General features: G+C 32.7%; 1 protein-coding gene across 3 annotated transcripts in view; it reads right to left on the bottom strand.

The window, feature by feature from the left end:
• The window catches only part of LOC113398483 (uncharacterized), an 87,033-nt gene extending 67,410 nt beyond the window's left edge, over positions 1–19,623 (bottom strand). The window contains exons 1-2 of one of the 3 annotated variants that reach the window (XM_064216526.1): positions 19,114–19,623; positions 18,808–19,028 (exon numbers count right to left, since the gene is read on the bottom strand). In XM_064216526.1, coding sequence (XP_064072596.1) covers positions 18,808–18,886 — 79 coding nt within the window. In that variant the 5' untranslated portion in view covers positions 18,887–19,028; positions 19,114–19,623. The remainder of the gene's footprint in view (positions 1–18,807; positions 19,029–19,113) is intronic. The other 2 variants (XM_026637237.2, XM_064216527.1) reach the window with 2 other exon arrangements.
• Positions 19,624–26,228: the final 6,605 nt, after the last annotated feature.

Here is a 26,228-nt window from a genome sequence, read left to right as displayed (position 1 = left end):
CATGAAAAGTATATATTGTACGTCAAAGAAAAATATACGGAAAGTTGCATGAAAAAACGAAAAATTCACTCAGCAATATAACAATTTTATAAACTATTTGTATTGGTCTAGCTACCTAGTTTTATTGCTTTAATGTATACTACTTGTAACTGTCAACGTGGGTTAGAAAATGCAAGGTCTCTGCCTCTTAATATTCCCACCACCGTCGAACAAGAAATGAATTATAACTCTAATTAAACACACAGCGCTTGCCTGAGTTTGAACCTAAAGTTGACGACGACGGATAACGACCACAGCGCTATCTCGATATTTAAAATAACATAACATAATAATCAGCCTGTAAATTTCCCACTGCTGGGCTAAGGACTCCTCTCCCGTTGAGGAGAAGGTATGGAGCATATTCCACCACGCTGCTCCAATGCGGGTTGGTGGAATACACATGTGGCAGAATTTCCTTGAAATTACACACATGCAGGTTTCCTCACCATGTTTTCCTTCACCGCCGAGCACGAGATGAATTATAAACACAAATTAAGCACATGAAAATTCAGTGGTGCCTGCCTGGGTTTGAACCCGAAATCATCGGTTAAGATGCACGCGTTCTAACCACTGAGCCATCTCGGCTCTCAAAATAACAAACAAATTTAAATCCTCCTTTATTTCAACTCAACGATAATATTATATGGAACTATTGACATCAAGTCCCACAAGCCACGCCTCTTAATAGGAACATAAACGAAGTTTGCAGTTCCTTGGTACAGTGCTTTCACGCCGTAACAAGTTAGAACTCGACAGAAACTTGGTGAAAGTGTGAAAAACTATATCTTCATTCCCCTTTGACAACTTCCATAGAATATAATGGCTTCTGTACCTTCCTTTATATAATCGCAATATGGTATAATTCGTTTGTTTCTAATAATTATAGCTTTTTTAATTCTCGTTTTTAGTACTAGTCATTTATTTTATACAATTATATTTGAATTTGATTAATATTTTTCTAACTAATACATTTTGTGATTTTTGTCGTGCAATATTGGGTGTGATAAACCCAATAATGTTCCAAGGGATAAATAAGTTCCTCTCTTATTAAATAGATATGTTTACATAGTATAAAACAAAGTACCGCTTCCCGCCAGATGCACTCTAAGATGTTTTAAACTTCGCAACAGATTTTAATGCGGTGTACATCAACAAATAGATTGATTCAAGAGAAAAGCTGAGAATTTAAACTGTTTCGTTTTATGTTTGTTCTTCAATTTTGTATATAGTGTAGTGTAGTGCATAGTAGTAGACCCTTATTGTACCTGTGTGAAGCTGGAACGGGTAGCTAGTATATAATAAAGGAGACCATGTGAACAACAGAAAAAATGTAAAAAAAACTATTTTGGTAAACGTAGTTCAACAATTCTATTTTTTTATTTCTTTATTGTTTAATACCTGAGGGTTCATAAAAAATACTAATGTTCCTATTCACCCCGATCCCATTACTCGTTAAACTTGTGTTATGGTATAGGAACGACAATAACTCGAACCTGCGACCTTTAAAACGAAAGGCAGCTAAATTATTGTATTGTCCTATTTTTTTGCAGCTACTGAGATTTTCTGAACAGAACCTTTGTGGCCTTATAAACCACTAAACCGAGAAGGCAGCCAAATTATCAGCGAATTCGAAATAAAGTATGTTTTCATTACGATTCTATTAAAATTGTAAATTCAAGCAAAAACTGCTCCGATCAGCGAACACGTGTAATGCTTAAACGTAATTTAATGAACGGGAATCTAAAAAAGCGATCTAATTAGCTTGTGGACCCACGATTTTCCGCCGTCGCTTTTAATAAACGATTTTGTCTCGCTGACAAACCTTCCGCAATTTCGAGACTGCTTTTTGTAAAGTAACGACAATTTAAAGGATTTTTTAAAGCTTTACGACAAATTCTATTACAGATTTGAAAATTAGATTGTAATAAATTTTATTTTTTTTGAGTACTTATTACTGTTTTTTATCATGTATTTTTATCATTTTCTAATCAAACTAATTTTTATTTAAAAATGTCAATGATTTTTTTTTCGAACAAACGTATGAACTTCCAAGGAAATTCAAATAAATTTAAATAAAAAAAATAAATAAAAAAACCAAATTAAACACGAAAGAATCTCTTCTCTATGGTTCGATAGATTTTGAAATAATAAAATACTGATGATGTCGTCCTTACCGATTTCGGCAACAGCGGTTAATCTCAAGAGAGACCAGAAAACTTCACAGGACATCTTATAGTGCACAGGTGCACTCTTTATTCCCTCACTCTCATTATCAGACAAGACCGGAAAGAGTTCAGGCGCAGGACGAACGGCTTTACATGCTTTCCGAGGCACGGGATTAAACACACTTCCAACTTCCAAACTCTGGACTGTTACTGAGTATTTTTCTACAGAAAACCCAAACTTTATATTGCCCCCGGAGTTTTAACAGGCCCTTGGGATCTGCGGCCTTAAATCTAGCCACTAGACCAACGAATAATAATAAAATATAATATTATATATCATTCTAAGTATGATAAGTTCTTCAAAGTTAATAAAAATCAAGTTTGTTCAACTCATTCAAATAAAATTTTCAGATTGCATACGTGTAGTTCGTTATTGCTGTATATTGATGCCATTTCACAAAATTCAATACGAATTCAATAAAGCACTTACAGAAACGAAAAGTATTATACAGGTTGTGGTAATATCGTTCGAGGGTTCAGAACTGATTTCACCATGATTGTTTTATGCCGGTAGGTGGATGTAGTAGATTGGCATTGGCAGGTTTTCCTTCACAGCTGAATACGAGCTGAATTATAACCAGAAATTAAGCACATCTAGTAGTGCAATAAAAAAAATCAAACCTCACAAAGTTCCGGTAAAATAAAAACGTTCTGATGTTCTTGACCGATTGTTAACATCGTAAGTGGTCACCAAGAGACTTTGGTCCTGTAAGAAATATCAACCATTCCTCACATCAACGTTGGGAACTGAGATTTTTGTTCGTTATGCTTGTATTAACACAGGCTCACTGACTTAATAGTGAGAAACATAGCATGAAACTTTGAACGGAAGTCGGTCGATTTTGAAAGTATCAAATCAGTGTTTCGGCTTTTGTCTATCAAATATTATTATTACCTGATAAAAAAAATCACAATATATATAGATTATTTTTGGCGCATTCTTCTTTTATCTTCATATCGAAGCTACTCGACATGACTGTAGCTTATTTTGACGAAGCTATATTAAAGCAAATTGTATAGAAATTTATCAAGAACCATTTCATTCTCCGTCCACGATAATGTCATTTCGAAACGTGAACGTGGTGTTACGACAGCACACACAAGGCATAATACTACTTATAAAGGATACTACGATACGTTCCCGATTGTATTTCGATCCAAACTTCGACTATTCTTTACAGAAAAAAAAACTCAGCTTCATCGTAACTGAGGGATAATTCTACTTATTTATATCGGTTACGATTCCGATTTTATTTCGATTTAACTTCGATCGAACCGCAACTGGATCGTTGTGTTAGTGGAATATGAAAGTGACTAAACAGCAACAATGAAGTTTCGATGCGATTGCGATAAAGCGACAATTTCTTAGTAGAATTAGCGCCCAGGTTCTTCGACGACGCCCGTCGCGAATTTGTTGCGTGTGCGTACGAATATAAAGATGATATCAGATGGTTCATTCGAGTGAATGTTCTTTTGAGTGAATGATTGATTTTTCTTTCATTTAATGTTCACACAGCTTAGCTGGAATGACGTAAAAAAGAGCATTCATCCGTAGTTTCTTTAAATATGGCGTCGAATGAAGTTGTGTCTCTTGGAATAAGTTTAATTTGTGATCATTTGATCAAGGAACTAAAAAAAAGATTAAGAAAAATGCGTTCGAGACAAAATGGCCAAATCCGAGTGAACGTTCACTCTGTGTTCAGACTGTACATTTTTCGTTCATTCAGAGTGGGAATGTAAGCCGAATGAACCGATCCAACGTCGTTGGATCAGTTCACTAATGAATTCATTCGGCAATTTTGTTTCACTTTGTGTTTAGACGTGTCACTTTGAGTGAAAGATGCAAAATGAGACACGAAAATGAACAAAAAATTAACCGTCTGATTCCACATTTATATGAGTGAGTAAAGTGACAGCCAGCCTATTCGTTTCTTTCAACATTTTGGCACTTAATTACCATTCAAACTGTTTAAAAACGACTCATTTTATAAAATCAAAATCAAAATATTCTTCATTCAAGTAGGCTCATAATAGCACTTTTGAATCATTATGTTTCAGTTTTGAATAAAATGTAAAGCTACCATCGGTTCTGAAAGTAGATTCTGCCGAGAAAAACCGGCAAGAAACTCAGTAGTTACTCTTTTCCACCATTTTAATTATAAGGTATGTTAGTAAAGAACGATTATTTTTTTGTATGTCATGCGTTCTAACCACTGAGCCGAGATGGCCCAGTGGTTAGAACACGTGCATCTTAACCAATGATTTCGGGTTCGAACCCAGGCAAGCACCACTGAACTTTCATGTGCTTAATTTGTGTTTATAATTCATCTCGTCCTCGGTGGTGAAAGAAAACATCGTGAGGAAACCTGCATGTGTCTAATTTCAACGAAATTCTGCCACACGTGTATTCCACCAACCCGCATTGGAGCATAAATATAAATATGCTCCAAACCTTCTCCTCAAAGGGAGAGGAGGCCTTAGCCCGGCAGTGGGAAATTTACAGGCTGTTAATGTAAAAAAAATAAAAAAATGTAATGTCATGCGTAGAAATCAATAAATGCTAAGTCCACTCACGGATACACTTTAAAATGACGTTAAGATCACAGCGTAATTGTGAGAAGGAACGATATACCTTACACTTACTTTGGTTTTATGCAAAGGTCAATTTTCTTTCAACAGTGTGCCTTCCCAAAATAAATATTTGAATGCAACTAAACACTACATTTGGATCGCTTTAAATAAAATAAACATTGTTCATAATAATAGTTAAAACTGGTGGTGGTTGTTCCAAAGAAACTGAGTGCTCTATTTATCAAGGTTAAAAAATAAATGAAAAGATTTAGAATAAATACAAATTCAACAAAAGCAGTTTTAGCGAATACGATTCTGAGAAAAATAACCTGTTTACTGAAGCAGTTGAGAAAATAAATTCAGTGAATGTGGAATTTAAAAGACTTGGCTAGAGAGAGACGTTGGTATACGAATCTAGTGAGCGTGAAAGAGATATTAAACGAAAGCGCTCGTAAGTTGAACTTACTGTAATGTAGGTACAAAAATAATTATGATTAATATGATATAGTTTCGGACCAACTTAAATTCTGACGAATTTAGACCAATCTAGTCTACGAAACAGTAGCGTTAGTGAATTTTTTTGCAGTATCATTAACCTCTTTTTATAAGTACTAAAAAAGTACAAAAAATTTCAATCTTCATTTATTAATAATTGCCTCTAGTGGTCGAATGTTTAAATTTTCACCCATAGAATCGTAATTGCAAACCTAAACGCTGCTAGCATTTTTGTCAATATTACTCGCAGTCATGATTCGTGCTATACAGTTTTGATAATCTTGATGTAGAAGTACATAACCTTCAATCATTGACTATCATCAAACAATTAAAAATATTCACAACTGAAGCTGCACGCGACAAATTTCTGAAAGAACTTTACAAATGTATTACTGGCAAGTGACTTTACACTGTATATAGTCACACAACCGACAATAATAAGCAAATAATAACTGCTTCACTCAGATTTAAAACTAATTTATATAATTTGTTAACTACTCTGTCTGATAATAATCTGAAAAAGTCTTTAATAATATTAGCTCAAGAGCAATAATGGGTTTTGACAAAATGGTCCTGTAAATTGCTTTACCAAATATAATTCTAAGATAGCCTATTTGTCCTGGGCTGACGCTCGTAAAAGCAAAGCCTTGGATGTCCAGGCAAAGAAGAAAACATACAACGCAGCTACTATCTTGTAAAAAAGCGATAAGAAAAGCTCGTTTTGACCACATTGGCCGTATAGGGTGAAAGTTAGCTTCTTTTCCCTCAGGGAGCAAAGCTTTCTGGAGCCTCGCCAAGTCGGTTGAGAAAAACTTCTGTCGCTCTTCGCTGCCTCCTCTGCACAAACCTGATGGATCCCTGGCCCACAGCGCTAAGGAAAAGGCAAATTTATTTGCCAATCTCTTCGCAGAGTATTCTCATCTGAACAGCAACGGTAAGTGTCCACCTCAGTTACCTCCGTTTGGCCCTAAAATGAGCGCCGTTAAAATCCACCAAAAAAAGGCACTTAAATGTTTGCTGAACCTGGATGTTAATAAGGCCAGAGGTCCTAATGGCATTCCAGCAGTGGTACTGAAGTGTTATGCACCCGAGTTGTCTCCTGTTCTGACTCGTCTATACCAACTCTCTCTAGAAACTGGTAAAGTTCCGAGATCCTGGAAGCTTGCTATTGTTCAGCCTATTCCCAAAAAAGGAAGCCGTGCTGACCCAGCCAATTACAGACCTGTCGCGATCACCTCTATAACCTGTAAGATTATGGAGCGTATCTTAAATAATCGTCTCCTGACATATCTTGAAGCAAACGAGCTCCTTAGTGATAACCAATATGGTTTTCGTAGGGGACGCTCGATCGGAGATATGCTAATATATGTCACCCACCTTTGGAGCGAGGCCTTGGAGGGTCACGGTGTAGCAATAGCCGTTTCATTAGACATCTCAAAGGCCTTTGACCGGGTCTGGCACGAGGCACTACTTAGTAAGCTTCCAACATACGGCATACCTACTGAGCTCTGCGACTGGATATGTGACTTCCTGAGGGAACGGTCGATTCGAGTTGTCTTGGATGGCTGCTCTCCGATCTAATGGCAATCAATGCTGGGGTACCTCAGGGATCTGTTCTCTCTGCGACCTTGTTTCTGTTGCACATAAACGATCTTTTAAAACCCGGTATTATTTGCTACGCCAATGACAGCACCGTAATTGAGAGGTACGTATCTATCTCGCGAGCTAGTCTAGAGGAAATACGGTCCTTGAGAGAGTCCATGATTGAACGGGTGAATGAGACATTGCAGTGGGTGTCCGATTCGAATGACGCCAATGGGTTGAACTGGATAAGTCCAGTCCTAATAAAAAAGTGTAAAAGTGGTAGTCTACTTGGCTTACGCTTGGCAGATTCAGATTGGTTAGTTTGACCAAATATTTGAAAAAAATTCCATACATAGACTGGACCCGTACACAACTCAAATATACCAAAGTCACAACAGTAGACTACTGATTGAACCAAGTGTGGACAATACGAATGTTGGCCGTATTTGGCTTCATCCCGTGTAAGTAATACTTGAAAAGTGGATTGGATTTTCCATGTTTGTACAATTGAAGAAAATATAATCAAATAAGTCTTCTGCACATTATCGTGCTCGTGATGTAAATATGTAAACACGATTTCCCAAGTGAAGTGTCGCCATAATGCCATACGTATTTGTATGTTGACTGTAACATTTAGCATTCAGCATTTTCGTGATTCAGATAAAAAATCTCTATCAAATAAAAACATTGTAACCTCTACAGACCAGACAATAGATATTCAAAATTTCAATCAGTTTTTGTATTTGTCAACTATAAATATTAAAAATTGTTCCACGGATTAACGATATTTAAACATTGTTAGCGAACGTGTTATAAAATTTTATTTTTAGCGCAGTTTTCTGCAAGTTTGAGTTTAGCAAATGGTGCCTGTCATCCTACACGGAGAAATGTGGGTTATCTTTTATACGCAAAAGCCAGGCTCTTTGTGTACGCTAGACGCCAAGTGACTTCTATGGAGGACGCTTGTTTGGTTATAAAAGATCTTTTAATATTTGGCATCGTTGGAACCGATTTAAAGTTTTCCTCGTCCACCACAACTTTTAAGTTATATTACTTTATTTTATTTTGAATAAAAAGGATTTATTGCCGTATATACTTCTTTTAGCAGTTTACTTTTAAGTCGTTCTTTTTTTTCAATCCTATTTTAAAAATCTTTAATATCTTGAGTTTTCAATTTACTAATGTATACAGATCTTAAAGAACTCGATAATAAATTCCATTTTTAATCATAGCTTGTTTTGCATTTACTACATGTAGTTTTGCTTGTACATTCAGTTTTAAGCGATAAAGTAATTAATGGCGCTTCGAACTTAAACCATAATTTCCCGCCAGGATATTCTATTTTAGGGATTTACAATACAAGTACCGCCATTTCTATATTGGACAAATATAATATTATAATCTTTAATGTTTTTATCAACCTGTATTATACAGCAAGATCTCATCTTTTCTTGATTTTATCGCAAAAACTGTCATTAATATTTGGTCTTAAACTCACTTCATTTTTTTTTCCATTCTCATTCCATAAAACTGAAATATTTCGATCATGTTTTTTGTTCGGATATAAATTTTATTCAAATTTTTCCATTTTAAGCGAAATATTTTTATGCTTAATAAAACAAAATGAAATGCATTTTAATAAAAATGCAAAATAACTGAGACTGTCCCTTGAAACACATCAGGTAATACACAGTCTCGTTTAAGACATGGTCGGGTATTTTTTTATATAAAATATACAAGCGACGACCAATAGAAGATCAAACAGTTTTGGTTATAATAATTACTAGAGACCCAACCCGGCTTCCTACGGGTGCAAATATTTAAAAAGAAAAGGGCAAAAAAATTTTGGCTTCTGTCATCTATGCGACCTGAATGAAATACATTAAATAATCTTTATAAATAGAAGTGTGTTTTTATTTTTATTTTTGAGAAAGGAATACAAGCGAACTGATATTTTTTAATTACAAAAGTCATTTGCATTGTACATTGAGATATGGAATAAATTATTGCTTTAAATTTTCATTCTGTCTGAGGTATTTTCTATTTGCTTTTATTAATATTTTCTTCTCGAGTTAGATGCGATTTTATTTATAGCAATGTCTATATAAAGATATGCTATCTCTTGAACATTAATTTAAACGTACTATTTTATACGTTATTCGTAAAAAATAAACGTGTCTTCGTAGAATCTGTCATACATCCATTAAGGTTTTCACTGGTTCGTCTGTGTGTGGCCACTAACAATTTATTTTATAACAAAACATCAATAATTTGTAATGATATGTTTAAGTTGGTATACAATAATTAATATTTGTATTGTAACTACAGGCACAGAGGTCTCTTGAGTGGTGACGCGTTGACGACAAAAGATGTGGATTATACTTCAATACCAAAAAAGGCCAACAGCTCGTAACTTCTGAGCAAAATCCACTTTTCCTATTAAGTAGGAACTTATTCCATCACTCTGCTACACTGCAAGTTAGTGGAAATACGATTTGCTAAATATTTACTCGTGTTATGTAAAGGTTGAACCTTCGAGAAAATTATAAATATAAGTTTAGTGCGTAAAATACATTACTATTAGCTCAGATATGAGTCTGCGATCTTTAGTCTTGTGAACTTACAACTTAAATCGAGGCAAATTAGGTCAAAAATCAAAGTAAACATATTTTTGTTTTTATATTATAGTTTAGGCAAATGGGTCAACTGATGGGAAGTCAACGCTGTCCATAGACTTTGGTGTTGTGAAAAATATTAAACATTCCTTTCATCGTCAATGTGCCACCAACCTTGGGGACTAAGATGCTATATACCTACACCTGTAACTGGCTTACTTTCCCTCCTAACCAGAACACAACAATACTAAGTATGGTAGACAAAGAAAGAAAAGTTCCTATTAATATACTATTTGTATTAAATATACCAAATACTGCAGAGAGCACATTCAATGCATTTCACGTTCTTTAGCTTAACGCATAATGGAAAAGTAACAAAGCCGAAATATATTATTGTAAAAATGTACGAGTATTCATATGCCTGTGTCATGCATCATGTTAAAACAGCATAAAGGATTGTATTAAAACTCTGCATGATCATAGTTTATACATATAGTGTAAACAATTTACATCTGTAAAGTTTCGACGGTACCGCCAATCAAAAACTGTTTCCATTTTCAAAATCTCAACAGTTTATCGAACGATAAAAACATATTGAGCCAAAAAATAAGAATAATTCTGGAATATTCCAATATGATATAATACCGAGTGAAGATAAAAATGTTCAAAACAAAGATTGCATAATACATCAACTAGATTCGATAAGCGACAGAAGCTATTCAATCCGGGGGAAGCAACAAAATATGACATGCAAAAGTTTCACGGAGCAGATGGCGCCAGGACTGTCATATAAATGTGGATGGGATCAAAAACTTAGGCACGTAATGCGGTTATGGTTATACCATTCAATATATTATATTTCAATAATAGCACGATACTTTACTGAAGATTTCTTTGTTTATTGAATAATTTATGTTATTAAAAAATGAGACGATATTCACCAGCCGTTTATTGTTAGCGATAAATATACTTAACAATGCAATGACTATGTTAGTTATTAACATCGACTGGTTCGTTTTTATTTAGATTATAAGATCGCAAATCTCGAGCTCCTGGATTATAGACTTGAGCTAATATGTTATTGGGTTTCATCGTCGATTAAATTTCAGTAACAACGCAGAGTCTGGACTTTGAAATTCACAGTACTCCTGTGTCACAGAAAATAATTTGGGCTGCCCCAAAACTCTTTTTAGTGGTGTCAGATGTGACGTCCCATCGCATACTGAAAGTAAGAAGATAGATCATATGACTACTTACTTATCATACTAATCTATTGCATACTATTTATTCTTGAATCGAGAATCGATACTAGTATTTTAAATGCGAAAGTGACTCTGTCTATTACCTCTATACGATTAAACCGATGAACCGATTTAGATGGAATTTGGTACGTAGATAGTTTGAGTCTCTGGAAAGGACGTAGATTAATTATTTTAATTCGCCCCTCGAGGAGGTAAAATAGGGGAGAGATGGTTTATTTGATATAGTAAAGTTTTATAATTTTCGCAGAGGCAAGTAAAATAGTATTTTATTATGTGAATCTGAAATAACTTTTTCACGAACATTTTCTACTTCCAATTTTCAAATACGATTTATAGTACAGATTCTTCTAATTACCGAGACTTAATAAATAATTCGTGTCATTAATATAAACTAAACAGTTACTATTAACTGGAAGGAAGAAATTATGTAAGATAATGGATAAATGGCTGGCGTAACCGTTCCGGTCTGTCTAATTAAGCTTCCTGTGGACTTGTTTCACAGTAAATGGCTGACAAGAATTTAAAACGCTCTCCAGCATATGAGTGTTGAAAACATTAAAATTAATTAGCTTGTTATTTATAACAAAATACACTTCCAAGAACTGCTGCATCGTTTTGTTTTGTTTTTCGTCGGATAAATTATGTTCATGAAAAAAGTTAAGTGAGAGAGACGAAGCATATGCTTTCTCTGTCTGTGGATATATGCTAGTTGTTGGATACGGGCTGAAATGAAAATGATTATACGTGCAAAATATGACTTTGCAGTAACATCAATTGTCAAATGTCATGTTTAACAAAACCATTAAGTAATGAATCGTATTACTCGATAAAATTATACCTAGAGTATAAAAAGTGATGAGTTAGCATTCTCCGATTTCCGTCGAGGATAAATCATAGTTCAATTTTATTTAATTAAAAATATAATTTTATCGTCGGAATTCTGTGATGGTCTTTCTCGGTAGAATTTATCTTCCGAACCAGTGGTACCTTTAAATTTAAATTAATCTTGTAAAATGACGATTCATAAGCGTCTACGTGAATAAATTATATTTCGAACAAAGATAGTCTTCAAATAATTTAGATAATTGATACCCGTTATAACCTTAAAAAATAAAGATTGGTGTACACTGTACATTCACAAGGGATTTATGATAAGCAGATCATTGATGTTAATGTTGTATTAAATATTAAAAAAAATATGTTTTCAATGATTATTATTATTAATATAATTAAAATGTAATTTGTATTTATAATGATTATAAACGTGTTTCATTTTTTTTTTTCTTTTCTCTTTTCGTGACATTAGATTTTGGGACAGAAAACCTTAATCGGATAATTAGTATCTGTTATATATGTCTGTATGGTAAAAAAATATAATAATATTGAGCCTGTGGAAAAGATGACTACCGAGTACAAGAATACTATTCATATGTGTTTAGTAAAACGGAGAGAGGTTACACTTAACACAAGATACTGCGATAAATGTTATTATAAATGAAATTTAATTTTTTAAATCATCATCAAAAGACTTACAAAATTTTATTTACGCAATTGCAAATATCCGGTTCCATTCTAACTTCAGTAATCGTCAACACGGAAACGAAATAATACTCGGAACTCTAAAACTGTAAACGAAATTTGAGCAAGAACGTTATGATAATGGGCGGGTTCGCCACAGACAGACGCTGGAACCGGCTTTATTGTTTTCATTTTGCTTGTTTTGTTTACTAGTAATGACATTTTATGTAACACTTTTAGCTTATTTCGGTAGAATTTTAGGTCTTTTTGCTCGAGGCGTTGAATCTTTCCAAAGAGTTGATCGTTTCTAAGAGAACCTGCGACTTTGCTCGCGTGAAATTTGTAAAACTTTACTTATAGGACATAAATTGTCATCCCCATTTTACGCCCCCGAGGGATGAATTTAATATGTAGCGTATGTCCTTCCCCGGGACTTGAACAATCTCCATATCAAATTTAATTTAAATTGGTTCATCGGTTTAAGAGTGAAGAGGTAACATACAGAGTTAGGTTAGGTTCGAATTTATAATGTTAAGCATAGATTATTGAGGACAAGATCTCTATTAAGCCACTGAGATAGTTGTGCTTGATATACAGGGAGATATTTTTGAGAGAGAACTCAACATATGAGGTATTGTCGCACTATGTGATGATGTTTGGGTCATGGAGCCCATGACATACTGTGCTGAAGCATGGATAGTTATTGCGGGACTAGGACACACATTCTAGTTTCAAGTCAAGTCAAGTCAAGTCAAAAATATTTATTCAATTTAGAAGTGATTGCTCTTGCTTATTGTTAGTCAAAAATCTACCACCGGTTCGGAAATTAGCAGCTCAGACCTGAGAAGAACCGGTGAAAGAAACTCAGCGGGAGATATATATAATTTTTTTTTTACATTTCATTTTCACAAATATAGTATAGTTCTTGTACAATAATAATGCCAACTGACTTAAAATATATTATTTGAAGGACTAGTAGTAGGCTAATAACACAAACGTAAAACATATAAAAAGCCAATAGCCATAATAGCAGAAACCTTTTAATGCTTCAAATATATTTTTGTACAATTCAAAAGTTCGATTTTTTGCCTAAGGAGCTGATAATTTACATTGCCAATGAGATTTTTATTTAAAATTAAATAAACACTAACAGTTTCAACTATATTTATATTTAACTACTTACGTATTGATCTTTCAGGTTCCGATTCTTCTAAGGTCAGGGTATTTTCTTTCCCGGACCGGTGGTAGTGTTTAATTTGACTATCAAGTAAGTGTAATGCTTCTGTATTGAATAAAGGAAGTTTGAGTTTGATGTAAGTTACAACTACGGCAAAGAAAACAGTCAGTCCTGAAAAGAACGACCAAGAAGATTGTTATAAACAGAATAGTCTTAAGGCGATAGTTCCGAAACTGTGCTATCCAGTATATAAATCCTGTATCGCAAAAGTGTTGCCTTTTTTACTCCAACAAGAACATCATAAGTAATTTCTGCGACACTTAAGTCTTAAGAAGCACAGAAGTTACAATCGAAGTGCTGCTATTAGTTTTAAATACTTGGAAATATAAGTTTTATATAAGCATTAATCCTGTAAACTTCGACTAGATATTATATATTTGTTATTTTTTTTCTATATTTACTAGTGGGTCTCAAATAGTATACCTAATGTTCGGTTAGAATTGGAGTTTATCGATAACAATTTATATTAATTTTGTTTACAGCCCTAGTACCTCTCTCTAATCGAACAGTAACTTTTTTCCGCTCTTTAAAATTAATTATTTGTTAAGTTGTAACAATTTAGTAAATTGCAATCAAGAATCCTCTTTGATTTTCTGCACATACACGGCTGGAACTCTTCAAAATGAGAGCATAACCGATTTTATATGTGCAGTTATCGTCCCATAGTCACTGGGACAAAAATCGGCTAACGCTATTAATATATAAGATATATTCAGCTTGATAACGTTATAGAGTTAGGGATGATGATTATATCTCTTAAGCGATTTAAGAAAAGGTTCTCAAAGGAGAATAGCGCTTTGCGTAGGAGTTACGACAATAATCCACGAGAGTGTACGCAAATTCAAGTGATAGAGTGCACTCTTGCAGTTCTTCACTGTCATAATATTATATCAAAGCTAATTCAAAATACGAACGGAAAGATTTTAACCACAAAGCCAATGAGAACAGCTTTTCACGCTTTCAGAAATTTAATAATTACTAATTTGTATGGCAGTTATTAAGAATTCCTTGCCGGAAAATCTTTTTAACAGGAATCAAACCCTCTGCAGTTTTAAACGCTAGATACTAGACCAATGATAGAGGCGAGTTTAAAAACATACTCAAACACTCGAATAAATATCTGTTAATAGTATTTAAATATATTTACATGATTTCGGTGTAACATAATATTGAAAAATATTATTTATTTTAACTATAAGTAAAGGCAGATAAAACTTATTCACAATTATTATAAATAATGTGATATGTATTTAATAAATTCGTTCCAATAACGATATTGGGTTACCGATACGCAAAGAAAATTTAAAATAATGAAACTGAAAATCTTTTTTTTTTTATTATTATACTTGTAACACCGACAGACGTAGGTGTGTATAAAATTTCTCATGTCGATTGCTCGAACGTTATTGAAACTTTGTACTGCAACGCAATCTAGCATCGAGTTACAAACTTAATAATATTAAAACCATCTCCATGAAAACATAAATGTGCTAAATTTCATAGTGTGTTTAAGTCTACTAATCTCAAATACAAACATATACATATGCTAACATTATAAACGACTGAACAGATTTAGATAAAATTTGGTATGGTGTTAGTTCAAGTCCCAAGAAAGGCTACTTTTTTAATTCAATCTTCTGGGGGTGAATATGGTATGATGACAGTGTGTATGCTATAGGCAATATTTAGCAATTTTGTGTGGGAAAAGCCGCAGGTTCAGCTTATCCTTTATATATATATATATAGAATAGCTGATACTTTGACACAAACTTCCAAACTCCGTTTTACCCCCTTAGAGTTTCGTAAAATCCGTTCCTAGCGGATGTCTACGCCCTATAAGGAACCTACCTGTCAAATTTCAAATATTGTATTTGATTCTGAGATTTCGTGATTAATAAATATTATATATTTAAAAAAAACATGCATATATTTAAAAAAAATCACCCTTTTCATAATCAAGTAATACGTTTCAATGAAAAAGGATATTTGAATACAAGTTAACACATATATTTTATTTATATTATCCATTCAATTTTTCTTTATAGCGTGTTTTAATGAGAAAGCTTCAGCTTCGTTCCCGTTGAATATATGTCTCTGAATTTCTCGGGCTTCGTCACGATGTCGTATTTTTTCCCTTTCATCGTTGAATATGATGATACATTTTAATTAGGCACTTGATTTTTCAAGGCGACGTTCTGGTACTTATTATATTTCGAAATCTTGACCGTAATCTCATTAATCTTTATTATATTTATATATAACACTGCATTACATAATATATTCATTTGTATAGAGCTTGTTATTCCAGTATTATTTCATTTGTGAAAATTCTTAAGAGCAAAGATAATCCAGGTGGGAAACGTTGATCTTAAACCAAAAATAACGTACGATTTTGGCAGGACTATTTTTCATATTATATTCGATAATTGAAGAAATATCGTGAAAAGTTTGCATATTATGTAAGATAGTTAGTGTGTGTGTGTGTTTGTGTGTGTGTAAGTGTTGGAGTTACATCGTTTCTGTCACATTTATATTCACTGAATCTGCCATATTTAAATTCACCAAGCGGTAGTAAAGCAGTGTGATGGAATAGCCTTCTCCTTAACAAGAGCGTTGTCTTTTAATCAACAGACATGTACAGTCATATACAGGCTGTTCTTTTAAGATTGGAGCAAAATTTAAAGGCTATTACTACTACTATATAGAAAATAGTATTGATGGTAATCCTTTTTTTGACCAACGATAGATTGATTGTCAAATACTATAAATCAATTTTAACTTCGAAAAAAATACTTGCCTTATAAAGGACCTGAGAAGCATGTTTTTCCTGCGTTGTTGTTGTTCATATAAATATTTTTTAAAGGTTTTCTAATAACCTATCCATAAAACGTAAACATTGTTCAAAAAATCACAAACCAATAAAATCAAATAAAATTGACAATCGCTTATTCTATATCTTATATAACAAACTTAAGAAATTTCTAAAAATTTTAATGTTTAATTTATTATTTTACTACTTGATTAAAAGTTGTTAAGTCATAAGTGCATCGATACTACAGGTACGTTGCCGTATTGAAAAAAGATTCCAGAAAGCATATTAAAATATGTTCAACATTATTTTCAATCTTAAATAATTCATTACTCTTCTTCTATTGAGAGGTATGTCCCCAGAAGAAAAAAAATTACAGATAGTTACGTAAGATTAAGTAAACCAGTGTAATAACGAACTTAAATCTCAACGAGTTGCAATCTAAAACAGTCCTTGGCGTTGGTCGTATTCATACTGTTTATTAAAAAAATGCTTTGAGTCTGATCTGGTGTGTACATTTTATTTCCACACTTGATCACTTTACTCTCGCGGTAGATCACATGTTAAAGTTCTGGACGTGTGTATGTATGTATATATGTATGTTTCGCAGAAAAATAAATGTTTGAAGTTATTATTATTAGTTCATTTTTTTTTTAATTCATTGCTGATTTATTATATTAAATAATTAATATTTATTATTTAAATTATTTTGTTGATAACATTTTTTGCTTTATTTTTACAGTAAAAAGTATCTACCAATGTGCAGTATTTTGGTAATATAAAAGAAATATATTTATGTTCTACCTTAAAATGCATGTTGTTTTCGTCTTCATCAGTCGCTCACTTTATATTAAGTCTTTATACGTATTTTATTATTACATACATAATTGCTTTGACTGATGATGATCCGTAACAAATAAATACATTTTTAGTTCAAATTGTCTGTTATGTTAAAAAAAAAATTACGTAGTCAAACACGCCAATCGAATCATACTCGAAAAGCAAACTAAATAATATTAACGTATTTGCTTTGGAGTACAACACTCAATATTACTACAAAATCAACAAATGTTCGTTTTGAAAAAAATTAAAAACTGTAAATATTTGAAACGTGTTACCATTTGAATAGAACGTTCTATTTTATGCGGTTGTTTATTATTTTATTTTATTAATACCACGAATCAATATTGAATTAAATTAGTTTAAGAGTCAATAATACTGTACATAATACATATAACAGGTTTGCTTACAAGTAAATCGTTATTAGTAGTTAATATTTGCGACTAAAACGAACAAACAAACGATATTTTGGACATAAGATATGATTGAACACAAAAAACAATATCTTACAAAAACAATGAATAGTAATCTGATCCTAAAAAAAACATAATTTATTTTCTATTTTAAATATTTGATCTATGTATAAGTATTTAAGTTTATGTAAATAATTATCAAAACTGTCTGATAAAAGGGACACTTCCTTCCACGCGGTGATGAACGTAAACGACACAATTAAGAAGGTACACGTATCTTCCTAAACTACATATTAAACTTTCCGAGAAATTCTTAAGTTTGACATAAGATAGATTGCACACAAATTTTGAGATTACATGACGAAATTTATTCTTGAGAATAGATAAAAGGAATACTATTTTATTCAAATTGTTCTTATTTCCCGCGGTTTAATTATATTCATATTAACCGTTTCAACAAGATGATAATTATTTATCTAATATATTTCTACATAAATCCTATTTTATTTAAGCTCTATAACATGGTTATATTGTAAAATAAATCGTACTAAGTATATGCCGAAATATTTAGTACAAATTGTATCAATGATATTTATATAATTTTTGAGAAATATTGAATAGCAGTCCACAGATCATTCCGCATGTGTTATATCTTTGCACAGACCAATTTGCACATTTTCAACTTCAAATTTAAATAAACTTTTAAAAAAAGCCTATGTCCTAACTTGTGATTCAAAGCATATTAATAATAAACATCATCAGAATCGACATGGTGGCTTAGTAGTGAAAATGTAACAGACATAAAGCTAAGTTCACATTTGTAATATTCTTAAGTATACATTACGTTAGGCTTACGAATGTTACAGGAGGTGCTAGTACATATATTCTGCATCTTATTTTATACTGTATAAATATTTAAAAAAAGGTTGAATATATAATTGTAGTTTTTTTAAATAAAAGTTTCTGTAATTATTAAAAGGATATCGCTTTATCCCTTCGCGTAGATTTACATTCAGATTCCAATACATTTCGTGTTTGTATCCCAAAAAAAATGAAAGGGAAGAATTTATCCCCTTTCAATGGAAAAATCCAAGCGGTCCTGATCGTTAAAGTTATTAAAACAAACAAAAAAGGTTGAATTGAAAGATATCATCGACGAGCGAATTCTTAGGAACCGAAAGAATATTATCAATACTCACCGTATATCATCGATACGAAGTACAGAATCGCATTCAGGACGTATAAATGCCACTTTATCCTTTTCAATTCAGGAGCCATTTTATTTTATATATTTGATTATTTTATTAATATACACCTTTAATATTATTATTTTCAATTTTTACACTCTTCTTCTCTTCATCGTCACTAAATATCTTATTTTAATTAATTAATTAATTTATTATGTCCTAATTAGTGAACCCTTCAATCAAATACACTTATAACTTTTTCGTGATTTAATGAGCAGTAACGATCGTGTCACAAATTATACGTTTTAAAACCCCTACCTGTTACCACTAAATCTGTCAACATTTATTTTAGTTCTTAATCAACTCGTTGACAAATAACGAAGTGACACTTACGGCTGTTAAAATTAATGCCCTGTCATATATTATAAGTGCTTACTGGATGTCGTTCCGCTATTTTTATTTCGTTAAAGGCTCATTATACATAAATCGTATAAGAAGTTTAGTGCGATCGTGTGTTAGGATTAAATCCGACATCATGCACTACGAGGTTCAAGAGTAAACTAAAAATATATTTTGTTTACGCGGATTAATCTTAAATCCTGGCGCGTAAGTTTAAAAGAAAACGCTTAGCACCTCATATCCTTTAAACACAATATAACGCAACACTTTACATCACTTCTGATTTTCTTACTCATACAAGTATGCTGTATTCACAAAAAGTGTTAACTATATAGCGCTTGACGAAATCGCAGCTCGGCATTTTTCGATGTTGGTTTACGTACGCGCCGTACGCGACTGCACCGCGCGACGGTTCAGAAAGCACTGACTTACATAAGGGACCTGTCCTGTGCCAGTAGAGTATCTGTCGGACAGAGAGAGGAGATAACACCGCGAGGGTTGTTAATAGTTTCGAGGGGGATAGAAGAGAAATTCACATCCAACGGCGGTCCATTGAAATATACTGCTGAAAATCTTGTAGAAGAAGCAATTAAAATACATATAAATCTAAATGTAATTCATACCTTCGTAGATTAATATACGTTTAATCAACTCGCAAATATACGGGATCATCTATTTGTTATAACGGCGAGAGTAAATCCTTTATAATTAACAACTTAAAAATTCATGAATTTTGATTACGTTTTAATAGAGCTCGCTCATTTGGCGAGCATACGTGCAATTAACTGAAACGAAAATTACTGAATACAAATTGTTTATGCAAATTGAAAAATCATATGGAAATTGCTATAGAAAATTAGAGATTTCGGAACGATATAGAAACCGAATACGAATATTTGTGATCTGATTTATGACTCATTTCCGTTCACTGATTGAATCAAAAGGCTTGCTGAATCGCGGTCAGGACAATATAAAGGTCGTAAATATAAAATCTAAATGATTCAATTTAGCAAATGTGTGATGTTTGATGTTGGTCACATTATATGATTCGTCGTTTTGTAAATTCCGATAATAGACATCGTTATAATCGATAAAATGTTTTTTTTCGTAAAAACATTTGAAATTGAGGCTTTTTCGACGTGTGTGCGTCAGCGTAAAAGAACAAGAATTTATTTAATAACTGGCTTTATCCGTCCTTATTTTATAAATCTTCACATATAGTACAAAATCAAAAAATCTAAAACAAAATATACTTTATTCAAGTAGGCTTTTAGAAGCACTTGAATCGCTAATTACGAAACTATATTAAGTGAAGCTACTATCTGTTCAGAATGTAGATTCTACCGAGAAGAACTGACAAGAAACTTAGTACTCTTTTCCAACTTTTAAAATACAAAGTTATGTTAGGTTAATATAATTATATATGCGTGTATAAGCTCCACGCTTTTTTATCATCTATGTAATCTTCTATCAATCACAAAACGCTCTCCCATTTTATCCCTTCGAGGGGTGTATTAAAAAAAATAATAGTCCTCGTTCTTCCCCAAATTTCAAACTTATCTTATCCAATATATCTCCATGCGAAATTTCATCAAAATGGGTTCATCGGTGCAAGCGTGAAGGGGTAATAGACAGAATTACTTTAGAATTTATAATATTAGTATAGAATATTTTGAGTGACTGTGTTATACTTATTCTTTAATAGAATAGAATTTCAGAAAACGTTCAATAATAATCATCTCATTACAAGTTGAAATGAAGTATTAGAGAACGTGCCAAAAATTACTAAAAATGACGGACAGCGTGTGACTCCCAGCCAAGTCACTGATAATTTACGTACAATCATGAATTCTCAGTTTGAATTTATTTATTATAATAATACATTCATAATTTATTGATATTTATAAAAAGCTTGTCAGGATCACATACGTGGTTTTTATGTTTTGATATTAAAGTATCGATATATCACGAACGCAAGTACTAACTTATTTTCATATTTCAGTAGGAACTTATTCATTTTATTTGAAGATATTATATTTGCTCATTGTTTTTCAAATATGACTAATGCAATAAATGAACGAATTAATGGAGTTTTAACTATAATAATATAATATAATTATATGTATTTATAAGTTTTGCAAATATATATTTGGTAGGTACATACTTCAATTATTATTAACCAACGTATAAGGGATCTTTGCAATGGATACTGAAGACATTTAATCTTAACCGGGTCATAACTGTTCCCAATGAATACACCTAATCATCGATACACAATAACTTAAACCTCAACAAAGTCAAGTCCTTAAAATTAGCACAGAAAATATCTTAATAATGGGATCTTAGTAGTGGTAGTTAATTAATAGAAAATTAATTAATTGAAAACTTTGACGACCTCTGTGGTCGAGTAGTGTGTACACCGGTTTTCATGGGTACGCCACTCCGAGGTCCCGGGCTCGATTCCCGGCAGAGTCGATGTAGAAAAAGTTCATTAGTTTTCTATATTGTCTTGGGTCTGGGTGTTTTTGGTACCGTCGTTACTTCTGATTTCCATAACATAAGTGTTTTAGCTACTTACATTGGGATCAGAGTAATGTGTGTGATGTTGTCCAATATTTATTTATTTATTTATTTAAAATAGTTATTGCACATAACAGTGAAGCTAACTTTGTTGTGATCTGTACTACGTCATAAATAACAGATACAATTTAATAATTACAATGAGATAATTTTATTTACGTGACGTAAACTTCAAAATATAATTAACGTGCTGAAGTTGCGGTTTTACTCGCGCGAAATTCGTAAAACTTTACCGATATCACACAAACCGTCACCCCTAATTAAACTCCCTCAAGGGGTGAATTAAAAAAAAGTAGCCTATGTCCCCTTGGCTTGAACAATCTCTATATCAAATTTAATCTTAATTGGTTCTGCAGTTTAAGCGTGAAGAGATAACCGACAGAGTTACTTTCACAATTATAATATTAATTATATAATATTATTTTTTATGGAACTGATATTATATTTCAGTAGTTGCTTGTATAGTAACGTTCCATACTTTGGCCAAATGGCGATTGTTTTTACTTTCAGGAGACCAATTATCCCGTCCGCCTATTTATCTATACTGATATTATAAATGCGAAAGTATGTTCGTCTGTTCCTCTTACAAGACCAAGCCACCGAACCGAAGGAAGATTTGGACTCCAAGTAGGACATAGGCCACTTTTTTATGCCTGACAATCAACCTCTAAACGCGAGCGAAGTCACAGGCGACAACTAGTTTTATATAAAACAAAAAACCTGGGATTGACAATTCCCAGTAGGTCATTTTATATAAGACCATAAGATATTAATTCTAAATGATAATTATTATAAAAAACTCACTCGCTCAAAAAATATCCTCAAAACGTTAAAAAATATTTCACTTATAAAAAATTAAAAAAGTTATAAGATTGCCTGTCCATAAACGACACAATATTTGAATAATCATGAATCATATGTGATACACTGTACCGTAAAACGGTTAAACGAGATTCGAGGTATAAAACAATCAATTTCGAAGACACACCATGGGATGTAAACGATCTTTGCTAGGCTATTTGCTATAAAAACACCCGATGAAACGAAATCTCGTTAAACATATACTAAGCATCATTACATAACAGATACAATGCAATAAAAATAAAAAATAATAAGAAATTAAAACGTTAAAAATATAGAAGAAAGAGACAGAGAGAAAGAGACAGAAAGGAAGAGAGGGAGAGATCGCATGGAGAGGCATAATGCTCTTTCCTCACGTGACGATTTCTGCCAGGTCACTCTACTGTAAGCCGCTTAAAAGAAATTCGTTCCAATATCTTTAAATAAATAATATCTTGCTGGATAAATTCCCAATGATTTACTAACTGTAATATTTTGTATTACTTCGTTCTGGGTCGGTGAATCAATTTTTATACCAACCGATCTCCACCGAACTTCTGTTGATTGAATCTAGTAGTTTTAAGTGTTTGTGTGTTTTGATATGACTACAAACGCTGACGCATCACAATTAAAAAAACAGGATAACAATTTTAAATGCCTTCTATTATTTTTATTACGTCTGTCTGCCTCTCTGTTTGTCTTTTGCTCTTTCACGGCTTAACTACTGCACCGAATCATGAACTCCAAGCAAGGACACGTGCAACTTTTTTATGCCTAGCATTTGACGAGTTATCCTGTAAACGCGAGCGTAAAAGTCACGGGCTGAAATATTAACCATTCCTTACATCACCAATGCGCCACCAATCTTCGGAACTAAGATGTTATGTCCCTTGTGCCTGTAGTTACACTGGCTCACTCAAACTTCAAACCGGAACACAACAATATGGAGTACTGCTGTTTGGCGGTAGAATATCTGATGAGTGGGTGGTACCTACCCAGACGGGCTTGCACAAAGCCCTACCACCAAGTATATTATTATCCTTGAAATCTTGTCATTGATTTTTGTTGATCTCGGGATTTCTAGGCTGGCTAGACTGTAGCTCCCAAGTTTGTAAGTGACCACTGACAATACGACGTTCCATTTATTCTAAAATAAAAAAAAAGAAAATATAGGGAAAGTTAAAGAGTTCACGAGAAATTGACATGAAATTCCACGCGTCGAAACTACAAATACATCAGACACCATGCAGCTCGTATTTACTAAAACTACCGACGCTGAACAAACCGTTCACACGTAAAACTACTCGACTTGGCATATCCATAAAATATGCATAACATTAAAACACGCATCGCATACGATATGTAGATGTTTAAAATCACCAATGAATGAACAATATTTATACAATAATATAGGTTTATATTAAGCTGCCCTTTGTTGAGAAATGATTAAATGTGCCGACACTTTTGTTTCGCTGAGCCTTCGGATGCGAGTAGAATAATTTATATGAATTTTGTTTTAAACCATTTAAGTGGGTTTAAATTATGACAGACATGGTATGTGCCTGACTTCACTTGTTGCCCTTTGCTATAAAAATCAGTGTTCATTAATAACCTGTAAATTTATCACTATATAGAGCTTAGTCTATAACTCTGTGGTTGTGTAGTTTATAAAAATGCGGTTGACGCAGTGGGATACGCATGTCGTAAAATTTTCTCTTTTAAAGAAAGTTTTCGGATATTTCCACCACGCTGCTCCAATTCAAGTTTATGGGTATATTCACATTAAACTTGACCATTTTCATATATTTTCCTGCTGAGTGCAAAATGAATTGGAAACACAATTGTGAACAAATTAAAATCACTATTGTTTGTCTGGTTTAGAACCCGAAATCGTCTAGTAAGTTTCAAGTGTTTACTGCTAGACCATTTCGCTCGCTTTGGCTGTAGATATCCCCATTATTACAATATTCCGGAAGAACAATTTTTACACTTATTGCATATGCAGGGTCAATAGTATGTGGAGTTTAATAGACAGATTGCGTTAACTGGAAAATAAATAAACATTTTATTTTTTGTACAAAAAAATTTATGAACAGACATATCTTCGTTAAGGTTTTTTTATGTATATAGATATAGGTCGAGTATTGGATGTTGTATGTAACGGGTTAATTTAAAAAATTGAAATGCCGACAGCGAGATATTCAAGGGTTCGTCATGCGGATACTTTTTATTAAGAACCGTGAGCTCGATTTTTTTTTTAATTTTTAAAATGTTTTTGTTGAATGTACATTTCTTTTCGGCCCACCTTTTTATTTTTGTGCAATTATATTTCAACCTTAACCTCATTTGATTTAATCTATTAATTAAGAGCGAATTATTTTAAGCGATCTTATTATGTGTAATATTCTATTAAACGGGAATTAGGGTTTTAGATGAAATTAATTAAGTACCACCTCTGTGGCGGATCCTCTTAAAATTAAAGGCAAATGTTTATATGGGTCCAAGGAACATCATTAATAATATTGACTTAGGTATATAATACACGCTATGATGACGTAATTGATATATTTTGGTACACTAGTCTCATTGTTAATCTCTAGTAATCTATACTAATATTTTAATTGAGAAAGAAACTCAGTGAGTAAGTCTGTCTTTCGGTTACGTTTTTACGACTAAACTAATGAACCTTTTTTAACCATAAAAATATTGTACGAAGCCTTTGTGTTTTTGAAAATTCATCCTTTAATTGGATTGCAGTTTAAATCGTCATTTTAAATTATAAATATGAATATTGGCCTATAGTTAACGCGGGTTACCAAACAGTTCTGATATATAATATTACCTTGTTATCTTTGTAATGTTTCCAATGGTATATCCCAACGGCTTGTAAACTTTAAAAAATATGAAATCAGACACAATCTCTTGAAGATTTTGTTTTGTGCATTTACTGTTCAATTACAGGCTGTCGTGTCTAATAGTAGTTCTTAATTTAAATTTAGAGACGACGCAGTGACTGGAGCATCTGAACCAAAGATTTAAGCTCCAACCCAATCAAGCACTACTGACTTTAAGCACTTCTTTGTGCTTATATGTATTTCATCTCTTGCTTGACGGTGACGGCAAACGTTGAATTTAATTTCAGAAAATGTATACTGACTGATTTGGCGTAGCGTGGTAGAATAGACATTAAAACCCTCTCATGAAAAAAAGGGGAGGCTTTTGCCCAGCTGTGGCAAATTTGCAGCTTGTTACTTTTACTTTACTTAATTGTAATTGTGTCCATTGTTATTAAGTATAATTAAGTGTTTAGCTTGTTGTTAAACTTTTGTGTCTGTCCGTCTGTCCAAATAGCAATACTTAGTATTGTTGCTACATAAGATGCGTAACATTTTAGTTCCAAAAGCTGGTGGCATTGGCAATATAAGGAATGGTTAATATTTCTCACAATGCCAATGTCTTCCGTCTGTGGTGACCATCGTGGTGCCATTAAATGGCATGATTTCCAATTAGCAATTTTTGAAATAACATTTTAGATTTAGAATTATAATCAGTTGGTCTACGTGTTCATAAGCTGTATTATAATTAAAATATGATCTGATTTCAATCAAATTAGA

Source organism: Vanessa tameamea, chromosome 12 (genome assembly GCF_037043105.1).
Source record: "Vanessa tameamea isolate UH-Manoa-2023 chromosome 12, ilVanTame1 primary haplotype, whole genome shotgun sequence".
NCBI lineage: Eukaryota > Metazoa > Arthropoda > Insecta > Lepidoptera > Nymphalidae > Vanessa > Vanessa tameamea.
The sequence above is the reverse complement of the archived record's forward strand: the minus strand, read 5'-3'. Positions and strand labels throughout refer to the sequence as shown.